The sequence below is a fragment of the Macrosteles quadrilineatus genome, unplaced genomic scaffold (assembly GCF_028750875.1).
Source record: "Macrosteles quadrilineatus isolate MER2022 unplaced genomic scaffold, UCM_ALF_1.0 Scaffold_7__1_contigs__length_78375512, whole genome shotgun sequence".
Lineage (NCBI taxonomy): Eukaryota > Metazoa > Arthropoda > Insecta > Hemiptera > Cicadellidae > Macrosteles > Macrosteles quadrilineatus.
The window spans coordinates 70,827,138-70,848,629 of NW_026542600.1; the positions used below are offsets into that span (position 1 = coordinate 70,827,138).

The 21,492-nt window shown below is 34.3% G+C and overlaps 2 protein-coding genes across 6 annotated transcripts in view; one reads left to right on the forward strand and one right to left on the reverse strand.

Annotated features, from left to right (window-relative positions):
• The window catches only part of LOC128997930 (probable nuclear hormone receptor HR3), a 118,167-nt gene extending 108,994 nt beyond the window's left edge, over positions 1–9,173 (forward strand). For all 5 annotated transcript variants that reach the window (XM_054423771.1, XM_054423770.1, XM_054423769.1 and 2 more), the window contains 6 exons: positions 834–973; positions 1,848–1,980; positions 2,946–3,170; positions 4,351–4,504; positions 5,393–5,503; positions 7,564–9,173. In XM_054423771.1, the coding sequence (XP_054279746.1) occupies positions 834–973; positions 1,848–1,980; positions 2,946–3,170; positions 4,351–4,504; positions 5,393–5,498 (758 nt within the window). In that variant the 3' untranslated portion in view covers positions 5,499–5,503; positions 7,564–9,173. The remainder of the gene's footprint in view (positions 1–833; positions 974–1,847; positions 1,981–2,945; positions 3,171–4,350; positions 4,505–5,392; positions 5,504–7,563) is intronic.
• Positions 9,174–13,176: 4,003 nt separating this feature from the next.
• Positions 13,177–21,492, reverse strand: part of LOC128998113 (nose resistant to fluoxetine protein 6-like) — a 58,484-nt gene continuing 50,168 nt past the window's right edge. The window contains exons 10-13 of the mRNA XM_054424112.1: positions 20,736–20,865; positions 18,758–18,947; positions 17,237–17,379; positions 13,177–14,474 (exon numbers count right to left, since the gene is read on the reverse strand). Coding sequence (XP_054280087.1) covers positions 14,328–14,474; positions 17,237–17,379; positions 18,758–18,947; positions 20,736–20,865 — 610 coding nt within the window. The 3' untranslated portion in view covers positions 13,177–14,327. The remainder of the gene's footprint in view (positions 14,475–17,236; positions 17,380–18,757; positions 18,948–20,735; positions 20,866–21,492) is intronic.

Below are 21,492 nucleotides of genomic sequence, written 5' to 3' on the forward strand. Positions count from 1 at the left end.
TACCAAGATACATTTTTAAAATATGATATATGGTTTCTTGATTTTATTGGTTCAATATTATTGCATGTTGAAACTATAAACTTCTTCTGCATGGCTCCGCAATGCTTTTTTATGTCTAATCGAGTTTATATACTTTTAGAATTCATTAAGTGCTTATCACTGTCCGATATGAACATATGCTTTTAAATCTCGCTTAATAAATTTACAGAAGATATTTTGAAACAATAAACCTAATAGGCCTATTCATTTTCAGTTTAGTAATGCGTATTATAAAGGTCCCCCCGTATTAGTAATGCCCCTAAACTATGGTCAAGATAACATCATTATTCAATATTTTTATAATATTTTCAGGGAAGAATAGTTACATATAGTACATACTATAGTACTATTAATAGTAGTACATATAGTTTTCAGGGAAGGGTTGAAGTGAGCTTTTCAAGCAATTTTATTTACTCTGCTTAATGAAAATGCATGTGCTGACTTCTCTGATTTTTTGCTGTCAGGTTGACTCTGCACTGCCATACAAAAAAAAAACCTACGGTCCACGAACTGAAATTTTTTTTTGTTATATGGCAATTTCTATTCTATTTCTTTTTAATGCATTTAGAGATAGTTAAGTCTTGCTCTGTTTTGAAATATGTGCCTTCTAAAAGCCGCCTTAGAACAAGTAACTACCCATATATTTTTTGTAGTCTACTTTAAAAAAAGAAGAAAAGTATTGTAACATTTGTTTGTTACTTTTGAATCAATTGGACATTGCTAACAAGTTTTGTAAATGATAGTAATAAAAATATTTTAATTTTAATATATCATTTGAATTTGACTTTTTTCAGATCCTGCACAGATTACAGAGTTACTAAGCAAGACTATAGCAGATGCTCACGCCAGAACATGTCTCTACTCAATAGAACACATTCACACTATGTTCCGTAAGCCTCAAGACCTCTCCAAAGTAATGTACTACAAAGATATGGTAAGAATCTCTTTTTCACTGTCTTCTACTAGAAAACTGTACATTTACACTTAATAATAACATACATTACTACATTTACACAACTAAATCTTTACCCGATAGGAAGTTATCAAGATTTTTTGACAGAGAAGTAAGGTACAGATAAAAAATTCAATGGTAAACTTAAGTGGTGTCTAGCACTAGTGCTGGTGTCTAGGGCCGAAACCAACACCGCCCCCCCCCCCCCCCCACATCCCTCATGTACTACAGCGCTCACGGTGAAGGAAGACCTTGTGCTCTGTGCGATAGGAATTTCCACTCAGTGCTCACTGCTCAGGCTCACGTCACCAGTGTATATCCAGCACACATACCAGAGCTGAAAGCGCTCCGTCGTCAATAAACAAGTTCCCTCTGTACTCGACTTCTCTGTGATGTATTTTCGGTGTTGCGGGAGAATTTCCATAAGAGTTATTGAGTATTTCACCATTATGGCGGTTAACGATGATAATGTCCTTGCGTGTTCAATATTTCGATGCTATGGCGGGTGACGATACTGATTTCCCTGTGATCGCAGGAGAAACAGCAAAGGTGTTGTGATCGCCGATTAAAGTCAACCTTTCTTTACCACAGAACAGTGGAATAAAGACTAAAAATTTATTTTGTTTCTCATTATTGCAATTTTCAAACAATTTTGCAAACAAATTAAAAGTATGAACCCTTGTTGCACTAGAAGAAAAACATCATACCAAAAATCAAGAAGAAAATAAAAATCCTACCTGTTCCGTGTCAAAATAAATATACAATCCCGCCCATCCCTACCGAACACCTTAAAATATTTTGGAAAATTACTTCTTTATTTACTTTAAAATTAATGAAAATGTTTGTTTTTTTACAGTCACATGAACAACTGTGGTTGGAGTGTGCACAAAAACTGACGACAGTCATACAGCAAATCATTGAGTTTGCTAAGATGGTTCCTGGTTTCATGAAACTAACACAAGACGATCAAATCGTTCTTTTGAAAGCAGGTATGGCACTTGTTACTTAACATCTTTTGGATTTTCTCCATTCTTAAATGCATGAAATTACTATTGTCGTTTAGTTTTCAGTATCAGTTACCAACATTGAATCTAAAACATCTTCAGCCAATGTTTTTGTTGCCTATTTAAAATCGAATAAATAAATAAGCCAATATTTATTGCAGAATAATTTTTTCAGGTTCAGAAAAAAAAACAATGTAGCTTTATATTTGGTTTCACATTTTTTCAGTAGTTGGATAGAAATTGTTCCACTTTAAACTGTTACCAACCATATTCTAATATCAGCTACATAATAATACCGTATGGAAATATACTTATTATGCTTTAGGTATTTGATTTTGAAAATGGTAGTTTCGTTACCAATGAGATTTTGTGTGAATTATTAATTTTTACATGTTACTAAATGTTTGATCTAGTTAAGACTCTTCAATTTATTTAAATTTATACGGTAACTCTATATATTTAACGATTTAATTGGAAACACTTGTGATGCCTCTAAAGATGAAGACAGTTTTATATTGACGGTAAAACTAAAACTATTGGTTTTAGCCATCTCCCAAGACAAAGTGTTAGGAGTGTAGGAAATAATTATGAATGAAGTTTTAAACATGTATTTACATCAAACAAAAATACTACATTAATGTGAAAGTTCTGAAAAAAGAAAATAATAATATCATAAATATTGGCTTGTAAAACAAGAACGGATTTATGTCCAATAAATGCACTCTGCGTAACAACTTGTACATTTATGTGAAATTATATAAGATATTTGTCTCCCCAAAGCCATTGATACACCAAGGTGAAATTGGTATTGTATAGGTTAGCATTAAATTACCCTTTGACCTCAAAATCTAAGGTTGCTGGATGTACTGTACTATAAAATTCAACAGATGTGGTTATGGTGGTATTTTAAGTATGAAGTGTATAAAACAATAACCTGTTTGGATTTACAGGGAGCTTTGAATTAGCGATTCTCAGAATGAGTCGTTACTACGAACTTAGCCAAAACTGTGTGCTGTACACGGACACGCTGCTGCCACAAGAGGCGTTCTACACCAACGATCCCAACGAGCAGAAACTTGTGGCTCTGGCGTTTGAAGTTGCGAGGGGAGTGGCCGAGCTGAAGCTGACTGAGACAGAACTTGCCTTGTATTCTGCGTGTGTTCTGCTCTCACCAGGTTAGTAAATCAGTTTTGACGTAATTGCTCGGCCTCTTGATTTCATCAGTTGCTTTTTTAGAGCTGTCTGCATCCCGATATCAAATTTCTAAATTATATTTTAGATTTATTGTTTGTGCTGTTCAGTGATTGATTGAGTTGGGATGAACCTTTTTCCTGAGGGTATCAGCCACAGTTGTCTTTTAATTTTTTAACACTTATTTTTTGCCTCATACCCCGTCAAACTTTAGTCAATTAATGAACTGCAGCATCATTTCTATGAGCTCTTCCTGAGACATCCGCTCCTTTGAGAGGGAAGTGTTGATTTTGTTTCCCCAAAGATATTGGGCCTTGCCTCGCCATACTTAACCTCAAAATCTCTCTTTCGGTCGGACTGCTTTAGATGAACCTCAACTATAAACCATTCTCTTATGACTTTGAGGTTTAAAAATTCAACCCTTACACCTTGCCATGGTTTCAAGAGTGCTTTCCTTAACCTCATTCAGATCCATGTTGTTATAAAATAAATTATCTGCAGTCTCTTCTAATTTCAAACCTTCTTGGTTGCTCCCCAAGGTACAGAGGAAACACGCCTATGAAACTGTGCACTTTAGGCTCTGGTATGTTTTACTGGAAATATACTTGTGGCAAGCAAGGAAGAACTTAAATGGGGAGTACAGTGCGGAAATTCCTATTGGACAGGGCACAGGGCCTTCCTCAACCAAGAGCATTGTAGTAATGTACATGAGAACGAGGGGGTGGTGGTAGACCCTGCACACTAGACTAGTGCTAGACACCAGACTAGTGCTAGACACCACTTAAGTGTACCATTTAATATATCCTCTATACCTTACTTCTCTGTGCTAGGTGCTTCTTCAGGTAACCATGACCTATGATCAATCTTAAATTTCCTCTATCAGGAAACTGGCTGACACAGAGAGAAGAGAGTGAGTTTGCATGCTTACCCTGTGATACTTAAGTCTTTCCTTTCTCCTCTGCTGCTCCTCCTGGAGCCAATCACATGACTGAGGGACGAAACTGAGGCCACCTTTTTAAACTTTTCAGCCATTTTCTTTTCCAACAGAATGTCACCATGTTATACCTGCCCAGCGCAGACACCATTGTAAGAAGTCCAGCTTAAAAACCCTATTTTTTTAGGGATATAAAAAGTAAGAGAGCTTAACCAGTAATGTTTTTGCAGATCGGCCGGGTCTAAAAGGCCTGGGTGAAATAGCAAGACTGGGTCAGGCCTGTTTACGAGCTTTACGGATGGAACTTGAGCGCAACCATACGATGCCCATCAAAGGGGACGTTACTGTGTGTGATTCTCTTCTCAACAAAATACCTACGCTTAGGTAAGGAAATCTAACTCTTGTGCATGTTTTGTAGCTGTTAAAATTTCACCGATACTTGTTAGGTCAGTTAATTTAACAAATCATTAAAAATAATTTAAATTTATACAAGGATAAGACTTTAACAGTTATTAGTACAGTAAAGCTCCTTTCAACAGCATACAAGTTTCACTGAAACCCGGGTTTATCAAAACCATAATAAAATTTAGCTTGGCAACGGAAAGTGTCCGCCGTGGCCGATAGTTGGCCTAGCTTAGCTAACGGAATTTAATAAAGTTTTGAAGACCCAAAACTGATATAAATATTAAGTCCAGAAAACCATTAGTGATTATTTTAAGGAATAGATTTTGGGTACATGGTTGTAGATTTCCAAATGACAGTAATTTAAAAATAATGTAAACACAAGTGTAGTATATCTTGAACTGAAATAGACTTTAAATTCCAACCATTGATTAACAAAAAAGACAGATGATCAAAATGGCCTTGCCACCTTTACTTCGGTTAGCGAGGGTTCCAAGAAGATAAATTGTGTATAGGTACAATGCAGAACTATTGATGGAAGGCCAAAATATTTTCCAAAACATCTAATTTTAGCTTTACTTGATGATGCTGAAAAAACTGTTCTGCTGTGTTTTTAGATATACTGATAAAGAAAAATAGATGGTCAACTTATAGAAAGTTCATAAGAAAACTGAGATTAAGTTACTGAAACTTCTATACAGTATTTATAAATAAAATAACAATCTCAATAGATTTGAGATCTATGTAGCTATGTTTAAAAGCTTATTTTTTTTTAAATTGTAACTCAACTTTAAGTATCTTCCCAAGTTTGTCCTATCAAATAAATAACTTTGTACATCACACCATCATAATAATCTCATTTTCCCACAGAGAACTCAGTATGTTACATATGGAAGCGCTTGCAAAATTCAAAAGATCGACGCCTCATCTGGAATTCCCAGCACTGCACAAAGAACTCTTCTCGGTGGATAGCTGAGCAACGTAAGTAAACCAACCAATATTGTTAGTTTTGTTCTAGGAATAGCTCTATGTCAGGATTTTGAATTGTAGATCAAAGGAGGATATCAGCTATTTTACCTTAGAAGAAATACAGGTAGGCCATTGAATACATTGAAGACACATAAAACACACAATATTTCGTCCAAGCAGCACTTGACAATGTCTTTTTCTACACCCTCTGGGGACAAAATATTGTGTATGAGATCAAGATCGTGTTCCTTACTCCTTCTAGCCGCTTCCAACCCACCCCAATGGGGCAGTTAATCTGGTCATAGTATTGAAAAACTTTGTGATTGATGCTCATTGCAAGTAAGAATCGTGTTTTGTGGTAAGGTTTCTTTAGGAAGGAGGTAAATTTCTTGTGATTACTGTTGCCAGTTGACAGACGTGTGTGCAGAAAAGTGGTTCAACGTAGAAAATTTGCTTTAATGGCTTAGGGAGTGCGTAGAAACCTGTACATATTTGCACCATGGGCAGTGTGATGGCAGTGTGTTCATCAGTCTCCACTGATTGAATTTGAGGAATCTTTGCTAGCAGTTTGGCATGTTTCAGACTTCCATGGCTGACCATAGTCCTTGTAGTCTTATAGAGACGTCCTCTTCCAGTAAGATATTCTTTCTCATTTAGTCCCACCAGTATCTGCATGCAAACTTCCTTGAATGGTTAATGAGACTGATGAACAACACCATAGAAAACATTGTGCAAACGTTTAAGACCACCACTGTACAGTTGGATTTTTTTAGCTAGAAGCGTTTAAGGTGTGGTGGAATATCTTTGAAGATGAACCTATTTGGCTGTAGTACGATCATGTGTTCATACGTGTCAAATTTTGAAGTTAAATCAAAACAAACAAACTGGCATATTCTTGGAATTGACAATAGTTTAATATACTTTAAACTTACTCTAGCCTACTTTTATAAAAGTACTTAGCTATGTAGAGAATATTTACTGTGAAATAGAGACCTGATTCCTAATTCCAAATCAACTAGTAAGTTGTTATTTAAATATTTTCTCCAAATTATAAGTAATGGTTGCTTTGAAAATAATTAATTATATGTTATATGAGCAAATATTGAAATATTGAATCTTCTTGCAAAATTAATGTCGATCATTATATTAATAGAATAATGTAGGTGTTGTGATTGGGACGTTTTGTTTGGAAATCTCTTAACACATAAATATAGACCCGCCTTTTGGGTTTCAAGTTAGGTACCAGAATTAAAATACTCTCGAGATGACAAGATAAACCTCTTTAGAGTAACGTTTTGACCAATTTTAATTATAATTAACAGCTAATTGTATTGCTGATAATTCATTAATGCAATCAGATAAGTTCACCGTACAAACATGATAACGTTATACGATAGGCCAAGGAAGCAAGATTCGAGTATGATTTATAAAATGCAGTAGCCTAAATACTGAATGTTTTAAAATAAATCAAACAATGAAATATACTAAATTAATTCGTTTGATCTTAAATGAGCATTCATTCGTAAGTAATACAACATGGCCTAATACCCTAAATGCCTAATTGACAACATGCCAGTGTTTGTTTGTTTGTTTTGATTTAACCTCAAAATTCGACACGTATGAACACATGATCACACTTCAGCCAAATAGGTTCACCTTCAAAGATATTCCACCACACCTAAACCATGTCTAGCTAAAAAAAATCCAACTGTACTCCCTCCACCCCTTATGCACATTTTCTTTGTCCAAACACTTTACACCATTCAGTCCATTCATGTCCATCAACTGGTAATAACAGAACATTATACTTGTGGGAGTATAATTATCTTTCACAAAATTCTTTAAGACTATTTTTTTTTTACTATTTTGAACACTAATCGTGTCATAGCAGTTAGAACCAACTAGAGTAATAGTGGATCAAGTAAGGAACAGGACCTTGGTCTCAGATTTTAAATAGCTCACTTAGCCACAAAGGTAGCTTGATGGAGACCTTAATAGGAACATCTCTCATACTTTGCTGAAAAAATGGTTAGAATAGAGATGTTACAGTTTAAGTGTTTGTGTCTTTGCAGGTGTATCATCGATAGTCAGATGATGAGCAGCATGCTTAGCAGTCATTCCCAACTGATCCTGCAAGCACTGGACTGTGTTTATCAACAGCATTAGATGTGTGTTAATAGACTGGACGACAGAAAATGTTATTCAATGACTTAAAAAGCAGTGCAACGAGTGTTTTTAAACACCATGACAACGCTAAAATTAAGTTTTTTATATTAGCTATAATTTAATCGTTATTCTTATTGTAGTAATATTTGAATGGATGTCGGGAATGGGTTCTTACTAACACATCTTGTTTTAAAAACAAGAGAAACTAGGAATCACAAACCCTTTAAGGTTATGTGATAGCTAAACTAGACATTTTGTAAAATATTAGTATATAGTTCTGTTATAACTAGGGACAGAGCTGAGCTAATTTTCCTTCCAGTATAGTTTATTGAATGTTGTTATTTTATGATTTTTGCACCGACAAGGCGAGGAGGCAGTTTGGTGATTTCCGGTGAATCAAAACTCGCGGGAACGTTCTTCCGAGTGTTCGGTCGCTGGGTGTCTTGTTTTATAATTTTGTAAATATTACCTTATTTGAAAAGAAAGTTTAATGATTGTTACGATATATTTACCTATCGAACTTTGTTTGTTGAGATATACTATTGTTGATATTTTGGTATTTAACGGAAACCGAACAAAAGTGTTCTCGCAGTTGTTGTTGGATACGCGTGTGCGCGTATGATAGGTGGGTATATTTGGAAATATCTGTGATGTTGTTACATTTGTTAAACTGGTTCGAAGTATTACCTCAGCTCATTAGTGTCTCCCACTACAAACAGTTCAGATCATCTAGAATAGTTTGATATCGACACGGATTTTCAAAATAATTATTCATTCGATTTTTTAAATGATACTTTTTAAACTCGTTGTGTTTTAATAATTAATGTCGGGTGAGTAATCGGAGGGGTTTCGCCTCTAAGGCACTTACATTACTTTTTATCTACATCGGCCCATTGTTTTAACTTTAAATATTTTGGTCCTCAGGTCTACTTTTTGAGTTGGTACATTTATATTTTGAGTCATTGAGACAAAAATTCTGTTGAAATTTGTTATCCTTTTAAGTTTTCTAATTTTCATCGAACATAAAAAATATATCTAATGTAAACTAGTTAGTAAATTACTTAAGAGATAATTTTTTAATGGGACGGGTTAGTTGTGTGTGAATCCGTCTGTATAAGTGCTTGGCAGAAATTCTTTTGATAATAGTGCCGTATGATGTGATAAATACTAAACATAAGAGAACTTTTTTATTTTTTTATGTATATATATCCTTACAAAACAGAGGGACAGTTGGCGTTTCACGAGACCTTGCCTGACTGCCATTGCTTAGTAGTAAATACCAGTGGTATTCTGGTATGAGTGGGAGCTTGACTTATACTGTAATGATTGATAAATGTTCACTTTCACTGTTTAACCTGACCACTGACTGAATACGAGACTTTTAAGATGAAATATTATTACAAAAATATATTACCTCGAGGTAATGAATAAGTTGCATTTCCTCACATAAATATAAAATTTAGTTAGCAAACCTTTATTAAATTAGTTTACTTGATTTTAAAATAATTAAAAATATTGTCGGTTAACTTTTAGTTTAATAGTATCAAAATATTCTATGATAGTGCGAATAAAGTAATAAAAATGAATTAAAACAGTAAAACAATTCATTGGTTATGAAAATTAAGCTTTATAGTATGTATAAGCTGTATTATATCAGAAATCATAAGACTGTATATAAAATGCCTTATATAACACTTTTTAAATATAGAGATATCTTTTGGATATATAACCCTAATTCAACACCGACACAGTTATTTAAAGTTGGACTTTGCTTTTTTTATTAAAAATAAATTCAGTTAATAGTACTATATATGAATACTTTTTCAATCTTTTACTAACTAGAGTTTGCCTCTGGAATGGAAGAGTGATAAATTAAACTTTAATAGTTAATTCCAGTTCAAATTGTGCATGTTATCATGGAGGGGACAATTTATGTGAGGAAATAAATGCTTAAGATGCAATTAAAATCCATTTGTTTCAATTTTAAAACATTCTTTCAACATTGTCTTATTTTCATTTTAACCAGCTTAAACAGAAATCAACTTTAGTTGTTATATTGCAATATGATCTATATGTAAATTATTTAAAATCAGTGTTGTTTTTTAATTTTTATGAACTATTTGTTTATTGCGTAAAGGGAAAATATTGTATCGCAAATGCCTGACCGTTGAAATGCTTTGGGAAATTTACTGGTGATTCAATTGTTACAACAAAAGTTTGATAGATAGAAATAGTGTGTTAGATAGGATTAAGTGACCTCTTGGTGTATTGACGTATTGTGATGTGAATAAGACAACAGGTGCCTCTGAAATTGTTGGTTTCAGCTTTTTAAAGCTGTATACTACTATACAAGTATTGTTTTTACACTGTGTTATAAATTTATTAATAATCACATTGTGCAATGCATCTATTTAAAATTTTTACTGTCAATGTAACAAAATTGTACTCAATGCTATATGCTGTTTCATGTAATTCCTTCTCAATTGTACTCCAACACGAGTTGTGTAAGTAGACTTATTTATACACATCCGCTTCTAAAGATATCGAACAAACTGCGGTTCTTGTATGTAGTAAAATAAATATTATAGAGTAATGTTTTTTGTTTATATTTACACTACGCTTTTTGTACTTACATTTCACTGCCATGTGAGTATTTTTATTGACAGAAAGAGTTTCAGATGAGTATAGAGTGCTCCGACTGTCCGTTACTCATTATTTGTATCTCATGGGTAATACAGTATATTTTTGTGCGTTGTTTGCGATGTGGAACTGAATGAAAATTTTTGTTTTGGAAGGATGTAGAGTTAAGCGTTGAGTTTGATATTGGAGAGTGATATAACGTAACCATGTGATGCGACAATAGCCTGGGGTCAAGCTCCTAGCAAGTGTCTTATGTGCAGGCAATGTCTTCTGAAACTATCCTACTCTATCGTATTGTTAACCGATCTTGAATGTTAGATCAGTGATCACGCTCTGTACTGGTAGTGCTATAAATACGAGCTGATAATTCACCCACCACCGTGTCGGATTTATTATTTTTATATGAGCTGGAATCATATGTTAAAATTTATTGTACATTGAGAAAATGTTTCTGGATAATGTTTTTTGAAGTTTGTAACGAACGATTGTCATAGTTTATCGAAGAAACTGGGTTTAGCTTTATATCTACTATAATTTTATATCAGATTAATATCTGGCTCAGTTCTTAAATGTATGTTCTGTAAATATTTTTGTATATATTTTGCATAAACAAAATTGGTTTTTGTCCCAGGTTCAAATCGATTGTTAACAGAAGAATGTGTTATATAAGTTCAATAAATATGTTTATTGGGTCCATTCAGAAGTACAATTATGTTATTTCACCCTATTTGCGTGTTTATTCCTTTCCCCAATGAGATCCATGAGTTGTTTAATTTTGGAAAAGGTGGAATGTATTGTTTATTTTTTAGATCTCCGTGGATACAATTTACAAACTTGTTTTGATTCTCAGTTTATCCTGCTATGGTACGGTAACATTAGGATCGAACTCAACATTTGTACAGTTGCTATTGTTACAACATTTTGTAGCTATGCTTTGAAGACCAAGGGCACAATATTAGGCTATCACCTCCCTTTCCATAGAACAAAAGAAATTGGAATATAATTTTACAAAAATGTATCCAAACTTTAGGCTACATGCTTAATTTTATACATAAAATATGACTTTATTTATAAGACAACTTTTACCGATGAAAAGACCAATTGCCAATTACATAATTGATTCAACTCAATTTCAATCCAGCATTATTTCAACCTGAACTGAGTGTTCTTTAATTAGCTTAAAAGTAATGTATCAGAACCTGAAGTTGATTCTCGGTACTGTCGCATCCGAACCTGGATGCGAAGAAGGATCAGGTGCTCGAAATGATAAACACATTTTTACTTTAAGAAAAACCGCATTGGTGTGCGGGAGCCGGGGAGGTAGGACGATGACAGAAGGTATAGAGAGTGTCGTGTGATCGTGGTAGCAGTGGGAACGGAAGGTGGTGTGATGGAACAACCAATGGGGTTAGTTTATTCGATCAGGCCATATGACGTCACACCGTACGATATCTAACAGTACATGGATCGAGCTAGCAAATTTAATACCTGTAACTATCTGAATTTCAAATATAGAAATATACAATTCATTTGATATTTAAATAAATACACTACAGGTACCACCGGTTCTAAGGAGAAGTACTGGTAGAGAGAACTGATATAAAAACGTTGGTACCGATATTCTAGTATCATTAGGGCATGGGAACATCAGGACTACGGTCTGACGATTACAGCTATGTGCTGCGTCATTTGGATACGACTGAGAACGGAGACCAAGTGGGTGGAAGAAGTGTTAGGCAGGAGCCTCAAAGCGCTTTAGCCTAAATTACTGTGCGCCCCAGTCAGTTGATAATATGTTTAGATACCTTCAATGTTCAGGCACCTGATATGTCCAGGCACCTGATGAAAGCCTGAACTATCCCGATCAGTTTTCCCTGAGGAAGGTGACTCTCTCTTACCAGATTGCCGAGAGTTGTTCTTCTTACCCAGAGAGCTCCTCACCGCAAAAAAGCAGGTGACCAGCATTCTCCTCTGACCTACCATTTTCTGCATAGTGGGGCACCATCATACAAACCACAGAGAAGTAAGGAACAAAGAATACACTTCATAGTACACTTATTGTCGGGGAAAAAAGTTTAGACACTTGAGTTTGGAGCTCTACACAGAAATGTAACCAAACTAACTTAGAAAAACACGTAGTATATATACATTTTCGTTGTTCTATTCTACGTATTCCTGTGAAAACAAAATTTTTAGCTTGTTTTTTATGACAGCCGGAAAGTAAAAACTCTCTGTTTTTAGAGTATCAAAAACTATCTTATGACTTTGAAAATTTGCACAATGTAAACTAAACGTCAGAACTTTATCAAACTTTAATACAATATAGACACATATATAATGAATTAATTTGTGTAATTTCAGAATTTTTACTCTACCCAAAAAGTTTTTGATGTAACTTTTGTAAATTAACTTTTTCTCAAAAGCGGCAAATGCTAGAAAAAAATTGAAAAGCTTGTTTTAAAGGTGATTGGTTTTGTATTTGAAATATTGATACTGCTCAACCAACTTGTGGCCGCGCATAATAAGGCTCTTAGGCATCCTGTTTTGAAGGTGCGTTAATGTGAGCTTACTTACTCTTAAAAAAATGTGCTTTAGCCTATCTCCTAAAATGTTCTTCAGTGGCCCTTGACTTGAAATAGGTGCAGCCATACGTATTACATTAATTTATTACATCTACAGAAATACAGGAAAGCAAATTTGACCTTATGATATATTGAAAATGAAACCTATTTGTTCATTTGTATGTATCACTCTGTATACTATACTTGGATGAGGGTACTTGATACTTGTAACTGATATGAAAAACTGACTGCATTTTAAACAACAAATAGCTTATTAACAGGGCTTATCGAATTAAACTCAAATAAATTATACATAGTTTAATTTATAGTTAATCTAAATCACATTTCATACATTCAAATCCTTAAAGTTAGATAGAAGAGCCAAGTATTATTCTGACTATCCTGTGAAATAAGACATGTTATGAATTAAAGAATAAACTGCCTCAAAGTACTTTTTATATATCCAATCACAATAAACCTCTAAATGCAGGTTCACACCACTACTTTTTAGTTTCTTCTGGAATAATTACGACTGTTACGACCGCCCAAAAGGATCTTAATTCCCTTACAAATCCCACTTTTCACGACCGAGTGAAGAGTTTGACAATTCCTTACTTCTCGAGTATGTTTAACAAGGCTTTAGCAATTTTTAAATGTAAACATAACGAAACAGTGAGTGCCCCTCGAGAACAGTTGTGATTTTACTCATATAGAAAAGTTAGATCAACCAATCATTTAGAGAGCAAGTCGTCACTATAGCGTTGGCAAGATTCACTGTAGGCTTTCTGCCGCTTTCTACCGTCCACTGAGCATTTCCTCAGCATTTACACGGTGGTGACATGCTCTCTGATTGGCAATCTCCGCACGCACATTGATAGGCCTCAAACAGAACGATCCTTGGCTAATCGAGGTGTTCGATTAGGGAGTGTTCTAGTGCCTCTTTTTTACCTGTGTCCACTCATATTGTTATTTAAGCCATTTTTCTACGATTAAAAGTGTTTTTTGAAGATTTGAGGATAAGGCTTTGCATTACGTACTGAATTTAATAAAATAAAGTAAAGAGTTCTGCCTTGAGATTGTTAGTGGTAATTTTTGTACAGGTTTTATTATTATAAAACGTTTTTGCCGTATCTGATTGCGTAATGTATATGAACTGAGCAATAGCATTTTTTTCATCTACTGCTAGTTCTGAATACTACTTTGATATGAAACTTAATTGCTTCTTCATATATATATCACTGCCATTAATTCTAAGTATGTTAACACTTATCTAACATAGAAAAGCTACTCTAAAAGAACAATAGTTCACATTCTATGAGCACTTTGCAACAATCTAATAATTTGTCTTCATTATGTCTAATCTAATATCAGTATATAACTTGTCTCTTAGTTGAGATCTGGATAACTACAATGCATTGCCTCCATCTGGATTGTAAGCTAACTCTTGAGTGAAGACTTCTTCAGTCTTCCTAGTCAGCCTTTTTAGCATCACTTTGTATTCTTGGCGATGAATTCCTCTTGAAGAAAATTGACTTTATGTTGATAAATGGCATTTCAAACGTGAGTGTCAGAAGAGCTGATGATATTAAGATAACCAAGACCTCTTTCAAATTAACCTGAAACAACGATACAAGTAAATTACTATGATGCAGAATTTTGTTTTCCATATATTTTTCTTATTAACAAGCAAACCAGGGGCCTGTTTCATAAACGTTACAGGTTAATTTTTTATAAAGAGTTTTCCCTGTAAAATAATTTACACACGATTCTCCTGTATTACAAGTAAATTTACGGAAAGTAAATAAAAGAAACGTCTTATAACACTTAAAACATTTACACTTATACTGTTACTCACAAGACGGTAAATATACAAAATAGATAGTAAGTGGTGATCGATTTCGATTGGACACTCCAATCATCATCAGACCCAATTGGCAAATGACGTCAATTAATGTCATGCGCCTATTGGGTCTGATGATGAATGGAGTGTCCAATCAAAATCGATCACCACTTACCATCTTTTTTGTATATTTACCGTCTTGTGAGTAACAGTATAAGTTTAAATATATGTTTAAAGTGTTATAAGACGTTTCTTTTATTTACTTTCCTTAAATTTAATAACACGTACAATGCTGATCAAGAAGTCATTTACAAGTAAATAATACAGGACATGTTCAGTGTAGTGTCTCATAAAGAGCAACTCCTGTAATACAGGAAGAGGACCTGTAAATTGGTGAATATTTTAGCATTCTCTAAACCACCATAAAAGTTTTACAATTAGCAAGTGATACATTGAAAAGTGAAATTACGTAGTAAGATAACACACAATGGATAAATCTAGTAGTTCTAGTGAAGAGAACAATATTGTTATGATTCGGAGGCCAAGGAATTTTAAGGAAATAATTATATTAAATCATTAAAAAATTACATAGCCTACAACATAAATTAATTTTGGACCGATTTTTATGTACCCCGATTTGGAATTATTATTAAAAGAGGGATAAATGTGATTTAGTTCACGACCAGCAAGATTGGGTCATGGAAACGGGGTTACAAGTTAAAGTTTTAAACTTTTTTTAAAAATTTGGGGTTTTCAAAGTTTTACCTAAAATACATGGAAATTGCCAATTTTTATGGAAGCTATAGTGTAAAGCTTAAAACGACAAACAGCTTTGTATAGTAAACATTGTTTTACAATTACTGAAAAACGGCATATTAAAAATTCCAGTGCTTGGTCATGCTATATTTTGATACAATTTTTATTTCATCCTATACTATTAATATATAAAAACACTTTTCTCCTTTCATGCAGCAGCAAACCCAAGTCCTCGTTGTACTCTAATGTTACTTTAATAGAAATTAAATATGACTTGTTTATAGAAATATTTCAGTAAAAGTCCAATCACACTATTCGAAATTCCCACAATCTATTATACTGTTATACTGTTTGCTGTACCTGTAAATTTTAGACATCTACCCGTAACTGATTTTTATAACAACTCACACACAATCAAAGGCAGTAATATAAAAATTCCTATGTCAACCATACATAGTACAAAGCTATATTAAAAAATACCAGTAACAGCTGTGAGCATGGGCGTACCCAGAGAGGGGCAGCGGGGGCAGCTGCCCCCCCTAGAAGCCAGGATAAGATACAACAAATTTAGATCCAAGAAAAATGTTATTAGTATGAGAAAATATGAGTAAGATAGTTTACAGATTTTTATGACTTTTTTGACACATTTTTATAAATTTTCATTAGTTTCTGAGTTATTCTTCAATAAAATAAAAATTCCAACAGTAGTAACAAACGGACCAATTTCTTGCAATCTATAAACTAACAGCTTTGTGTAGTATAATGAATTAACATAAACCTATTTTTGTGACATTATTTTGTTTTAATTTGCCTTCAACAATAATTTAGGCTTAATGAACAAAATTGCTCTTACGGCATAAGTCATCAGGCATTCTTCAAAATAGTTTACCATACATTTCGGGTGCTGTAAGTTAAATGGATGTGAAAAGTTGGATGGACACAAAAAATACAGTTGAATGTGTATTGTAAAGCTAAGCAATCTGACCTGACCCCATTGATGAACGCTGATAAACGCTGGAAAAACCTATTGTTATATTAATGTCTCAAAATAGCGTGAAAAACGCTAATATCAGCATATTGTTTTTATCATTTTCCCCAGAGTGAAGGGTATTCCATACCCCCAGGCCCCCAGCGACCCCTGTTTCAAGTTTCAAGTACACTCTTGCCCCCCCCCCTAGTTTTTATCCTGGGTACGCCCTTGGCTGTGAGTTAGAATACAGGAACAAAAAATACAGGTAAATATTACAGGTGATTTTACAAGACCAAAAGTATTTTTATCAAACATAATTTTACAGGATTGTAAATTTAAATTTAGAAGTCCTGTATTACATGGGTTTTATGAAACAGGCCCCAGATATCACTAGTCCCCTATTTCTATCAAAAAAGTAATATCTTTTGTTGAGTCTCAGTCTAATGACGTCGTTAGACTATTTTACTTAAGTTATGGTTATTGGCTTGGCTAATATGATCGGTTATTTTATTTCAATTGTAACAGTAAGATTTGTACTTACCTGGGGGGCATTAACTAAACCTTAACAAATCTTTTACAAAATAAACCCTGGTTAAAACTTGAGGATGATTAGATGATCAGAAGTAAAATAATAAAGGGTCACAGAAAGACAACTATAAAAAAATGAATCACACTACTTGTACTGTCTCACAGAAATCACTTAAACATAGGCCAACCAAATGTGGAGGTGAAGAGTAATTTTAAATAGTTTTATTTTTATATACAGTATTATGATTAAATATAGCTTTAAAATAATTGTATAAAGATCTTACCAGAGAAGTAATAGAGTAATATTCTGGTGTACGTGTCTGACCGACGTTGAAGAAAAACACTGGAAACTGTGTCAAGTAAAAGGAATAGGAAATCCTAGTAAACACTTGGAAACCTTTCCATGAAAGGACTCTTGATAGGAACCCTGAAACATGAAAAAAACAATGAAACCCTAACACATAAAAACTTTTTAGTATTTTATAAAAAAGAGACAAACCAGAACTATTTGTAATCAAAACCTCGTCTTGTTATTACAAAGGGTTTCCTTTATCCTTTATTTTGTATTTATTTGTCTGTTTAGATGACAACTAAGTGTAAGTTCCTAGCTTTGAAATTCTTGTTGACAAAAATTGTCATAGTTAATTTTCACCTGTTGTTAAAAAATTATCAACTGTCCCAAAACTTTGAAATTATGCTGTAAATATCCCAAACATTTTGTGCAAAGTATGCAAAATTCACCATCCTTGTGACATTCAAAGTGGTTAAGTGATTTAAATCTTTCTTTACAAAGAGCTCTTGTAAATAAAAATATAGCCTTTACTGACCAGCTGACAGCAGGAGAGAAGAAGATATTTTTAAAGTTTTGAAAGGTTATAAATGAAGGATGACCTTTTTACTTGTCACAATTCAGATCTACCAAGATACCGAGATTTGTGATCTCCATTGGATATGACATTCTTTTTCAACCTATAAAACAAACTATTGACATACTGCATTAATATTAATTTATTTGGGCCAATGAAAAACTCAGTGAAACTAAATATTATACAAGGGCTAACCAAATACAGTAGACTCCCTCTTACCCAGGTACCTTTAAACCGGACTACACTCGGCACTCGGCAGAAGAGACACCTCTTTAACCAGACATTTTTTTATTTGCTGACCAAACAGTGAGGTTCAACCAGACTGGATCGGCAAGAAGTTGGTGGTACGGTAGATTTTAAAGGGACAACGTCTTGACATAATCTGGTGTTTTGTGTTTACAGTAATCATCCCGAAGTGTCTAGTTTTACTATTTTTATGAAATAATCATTATTGGTTTATACGGTATGCATTAGACGTTCTTATTTAATGAGTCGTAGTTTAAGGACTTCAGTTTAACTGGAAAAAGCGTTATCCGGAATGGTCTCGGTCCCGAGTAATCTGGATAAGAGGGAGTCTACTGTAGCTAGACATTCTTTTATATACATATATATATATATAAACACGAAGGTGGTTTTTTAAGTAAGGGCGGGTTATGCGTATAAATCCGTAATTCACTTGTACAACGTAACGAGGCTCATCATCATTTATTTACTGGCAACATTTGTGAACAGAATGACACAAATTTCAGCTCTTTTAGCTGTCATGTATCCTTCGCTGTTTGTTTTTACAATTTTTTTAACAATCAAATCTCCCGCTGTTCACAAATGTTGCCAGTAAATGGTAATGAGCCTCGTTGCGGCGTAAAAGTAAACTATGGATTAATACACAAAAATGGTGTTTACTTAAATAACCGCCCTTATACATTCCCAAGAGAATACCTCCATTTCCGGTGTGTGATGTGAATATTATCCAACCAAAGAACAGACACCATGTGATTGGAGCGAATGCTGCGTAATTGGCTGCGTCAAGTCTGTTGTATACGTAGTTACGGTCTCCCATCTTTGCGGGGCTTACGATCGATTGGTAGAGCATGCAGATTGCAATAAACCATCCCAGGGTCAATTGGCTCTGTAAAAATATGGTTATTAAAATAAAATCAGATTTTTGATGAGGGATTAATGCCGGACTATAAAATATAGGAACATATCAACTGTATTTCTTTACTCGGTCTTTGAAGCCACATGTTCTGCCACTAGACTAGCTCGCTCCCATTTACTAAGACTAGAGGGTGTACAAATTCAATATTTAAAATAAGCCACTAACGTCTCTATTAAAAAATAAAAGCACTCAAATAAAATGGTGACGTTAGAAACATAGACAAACAAGGATCTATATAATGTTCTTACTCGTGTGTTGTAAACAGTGGCGGCGATAGCAACCTACGGGCCCCCCTGCAAGTTTGTCCACCAGGCCCCCATCTCCCAATAATCTTTAAAAACATTATCACAGCTATTTCCTCATAAGCTTACACTTGGGTTTAGCACGGCATCTCCCGAGGCACTGGAACGTTAGCATTATCTGCCATGATCGCAGAAAAATCAAGAATACTTTCTGTGGTCATGGAAATATCAACGTCTACTGTGATTGTAACCAAATCCAGGTCATCTCCTGCGGTTGTGTAGACAATATCTTTGTCTACCTCGATCGTGGCCAAAGACCTTAACATCTCCCGCTGTGACAGAAACATCTATTTTTGCAAAAGCTGCAACATTTTTAATATATCCCGCGGAAAAAGAAATATCATCATCGTCTTATGCGATAGCGTCAAAATATTGATATTCGCACGGTCATGGAAACATCAATATTGTCTTCCACTATGGCAGCAAAATCCTGAACGTCTCTTACGGTTGTGTGGACGTCATTAGCGTTCCCCGCAATCGGGGCAAAACTATAATGCTGAACATCTCCCGCCGCCGCGGAGATATCGTCATCCGAAGGGTATGTCCTTGTCAACATTCGCGATTGCGGCAAAAGTGTTAATCTTTCAATCGCGTGATCCTCGCAGACACGTTCTGAGGTCGCAATATTATCGCAGTCGTAAAAGCTTGACTTGAGCTTAAATTTCAGACATTGAGCTAGATCTCTCAATCTTGTAGGCCAGGCTCGGCTGGGCTGGAAAATCTATATTCTCTATTAAAAATCAATACTTTCCAAAGCAAACTGATTTTGACAGACCTGATTTGGGACCCTAAGTTAAAATTTTTTTACCTGACTCGAAGTAACAAATCTGGTCTGCAGTTCCCTAATAGTATGAGTGAAAGAATGGAATTGTTTATTATGCTAGTGTTCCAGCCTCTTAGGTTTATTCACCAATTTGATCATAAAATAAATGGTCGAGTTCATTCAGTTGAATCATCATAGTCATCATAGCCTTTCTCGTTTGACCCACCGTGGGCCACATCGATTCTAAATACTAACCTGTTATAGCGCCTTCACTCAGGTCTTGAGAGCAGTTGATGCAACCCGCATGACTGCAGATCAAGTATTGTGAGTTTAGCTGTTGTGAACTACTTGTCCTAGCGATCATTTCGTCATACAAAACGTATGGTAATATTCATATATAAATATTGTTATGATAGGGGTGTGGCAGGGCATGTCGCGAATACGGATCCCGGTAAAATTTCCTGAAAAATCCCTTTCAAGGCTCGCGAGCCTGACCAGTTCGCAACAGATTGTAAACTTTTAAAAAAGTTTTCAAAAAATTTGTTTAACTTTCAGATTACTGTTTTTCAACGTGAAATAGTTTACATACCTTGCTGAGATGGTGGAACATTTCAATACTAAGTTAGAAAACCATCTACTTTTCCAAAACTTACTTTTGGTTTTTATCCATTACAAATTTAAGAAATTACTCACAGTTTTAAGTTTGAAGTCAGTTCCCCAATGCCATAGTCCATATCCCAAGCTGACTCCCATGGCATAGACTGTAAAACGATGACTTGGAAGAATGTATGAATAATCGGCTGTATCAAACATCTGTGATACGCTGCAAAATATGAGAAACCATTATTTAGAAGTATGTGCTTGAGACAAATTTAAGGCAAAATCAAGTATAGTAGCTATAACATAACTGAGGTAGTTAACTATGCTCATAACTTTTGTAATGGAAATAGTTTGTTAGACAAATACAAGGATAATTAAAAAATATCATAAAAAAAATACCAGCAACAATAACAATACAATTATAATAATTAAAACCTATATAAAATGTCTAAGTTTTGTCATTAAGTTTAATAAATTTTGATTACCTTCTTATATCTTAGACTTTTGAGGTGCTAATGTAGAAGAGGAAACTAGCTTTTCCTTTGTCTCTTAAGTTTCATCGTTTTACATTAATTTAATACTCTGTTGATTAACCTAGATATGGATTATTTGAACCCCAATGAGACTGTGGTTTTTCATTCATTAAACATACCTACTGGTCATAAAACACTGAACTGTTGTGACCAAAATATGAAATAGCTTTTATTATTTGCCAAAATATAGTAATCTAACTAATAGGAAAAATTGAAACAGCCTTTAGCACTGCAAGTAATTTGTGTAAATTAAACACTATAGTTTTATGGACAATTTTCATAAACGTTCCAGGCAAAATTTGAAAGATATTACAGTT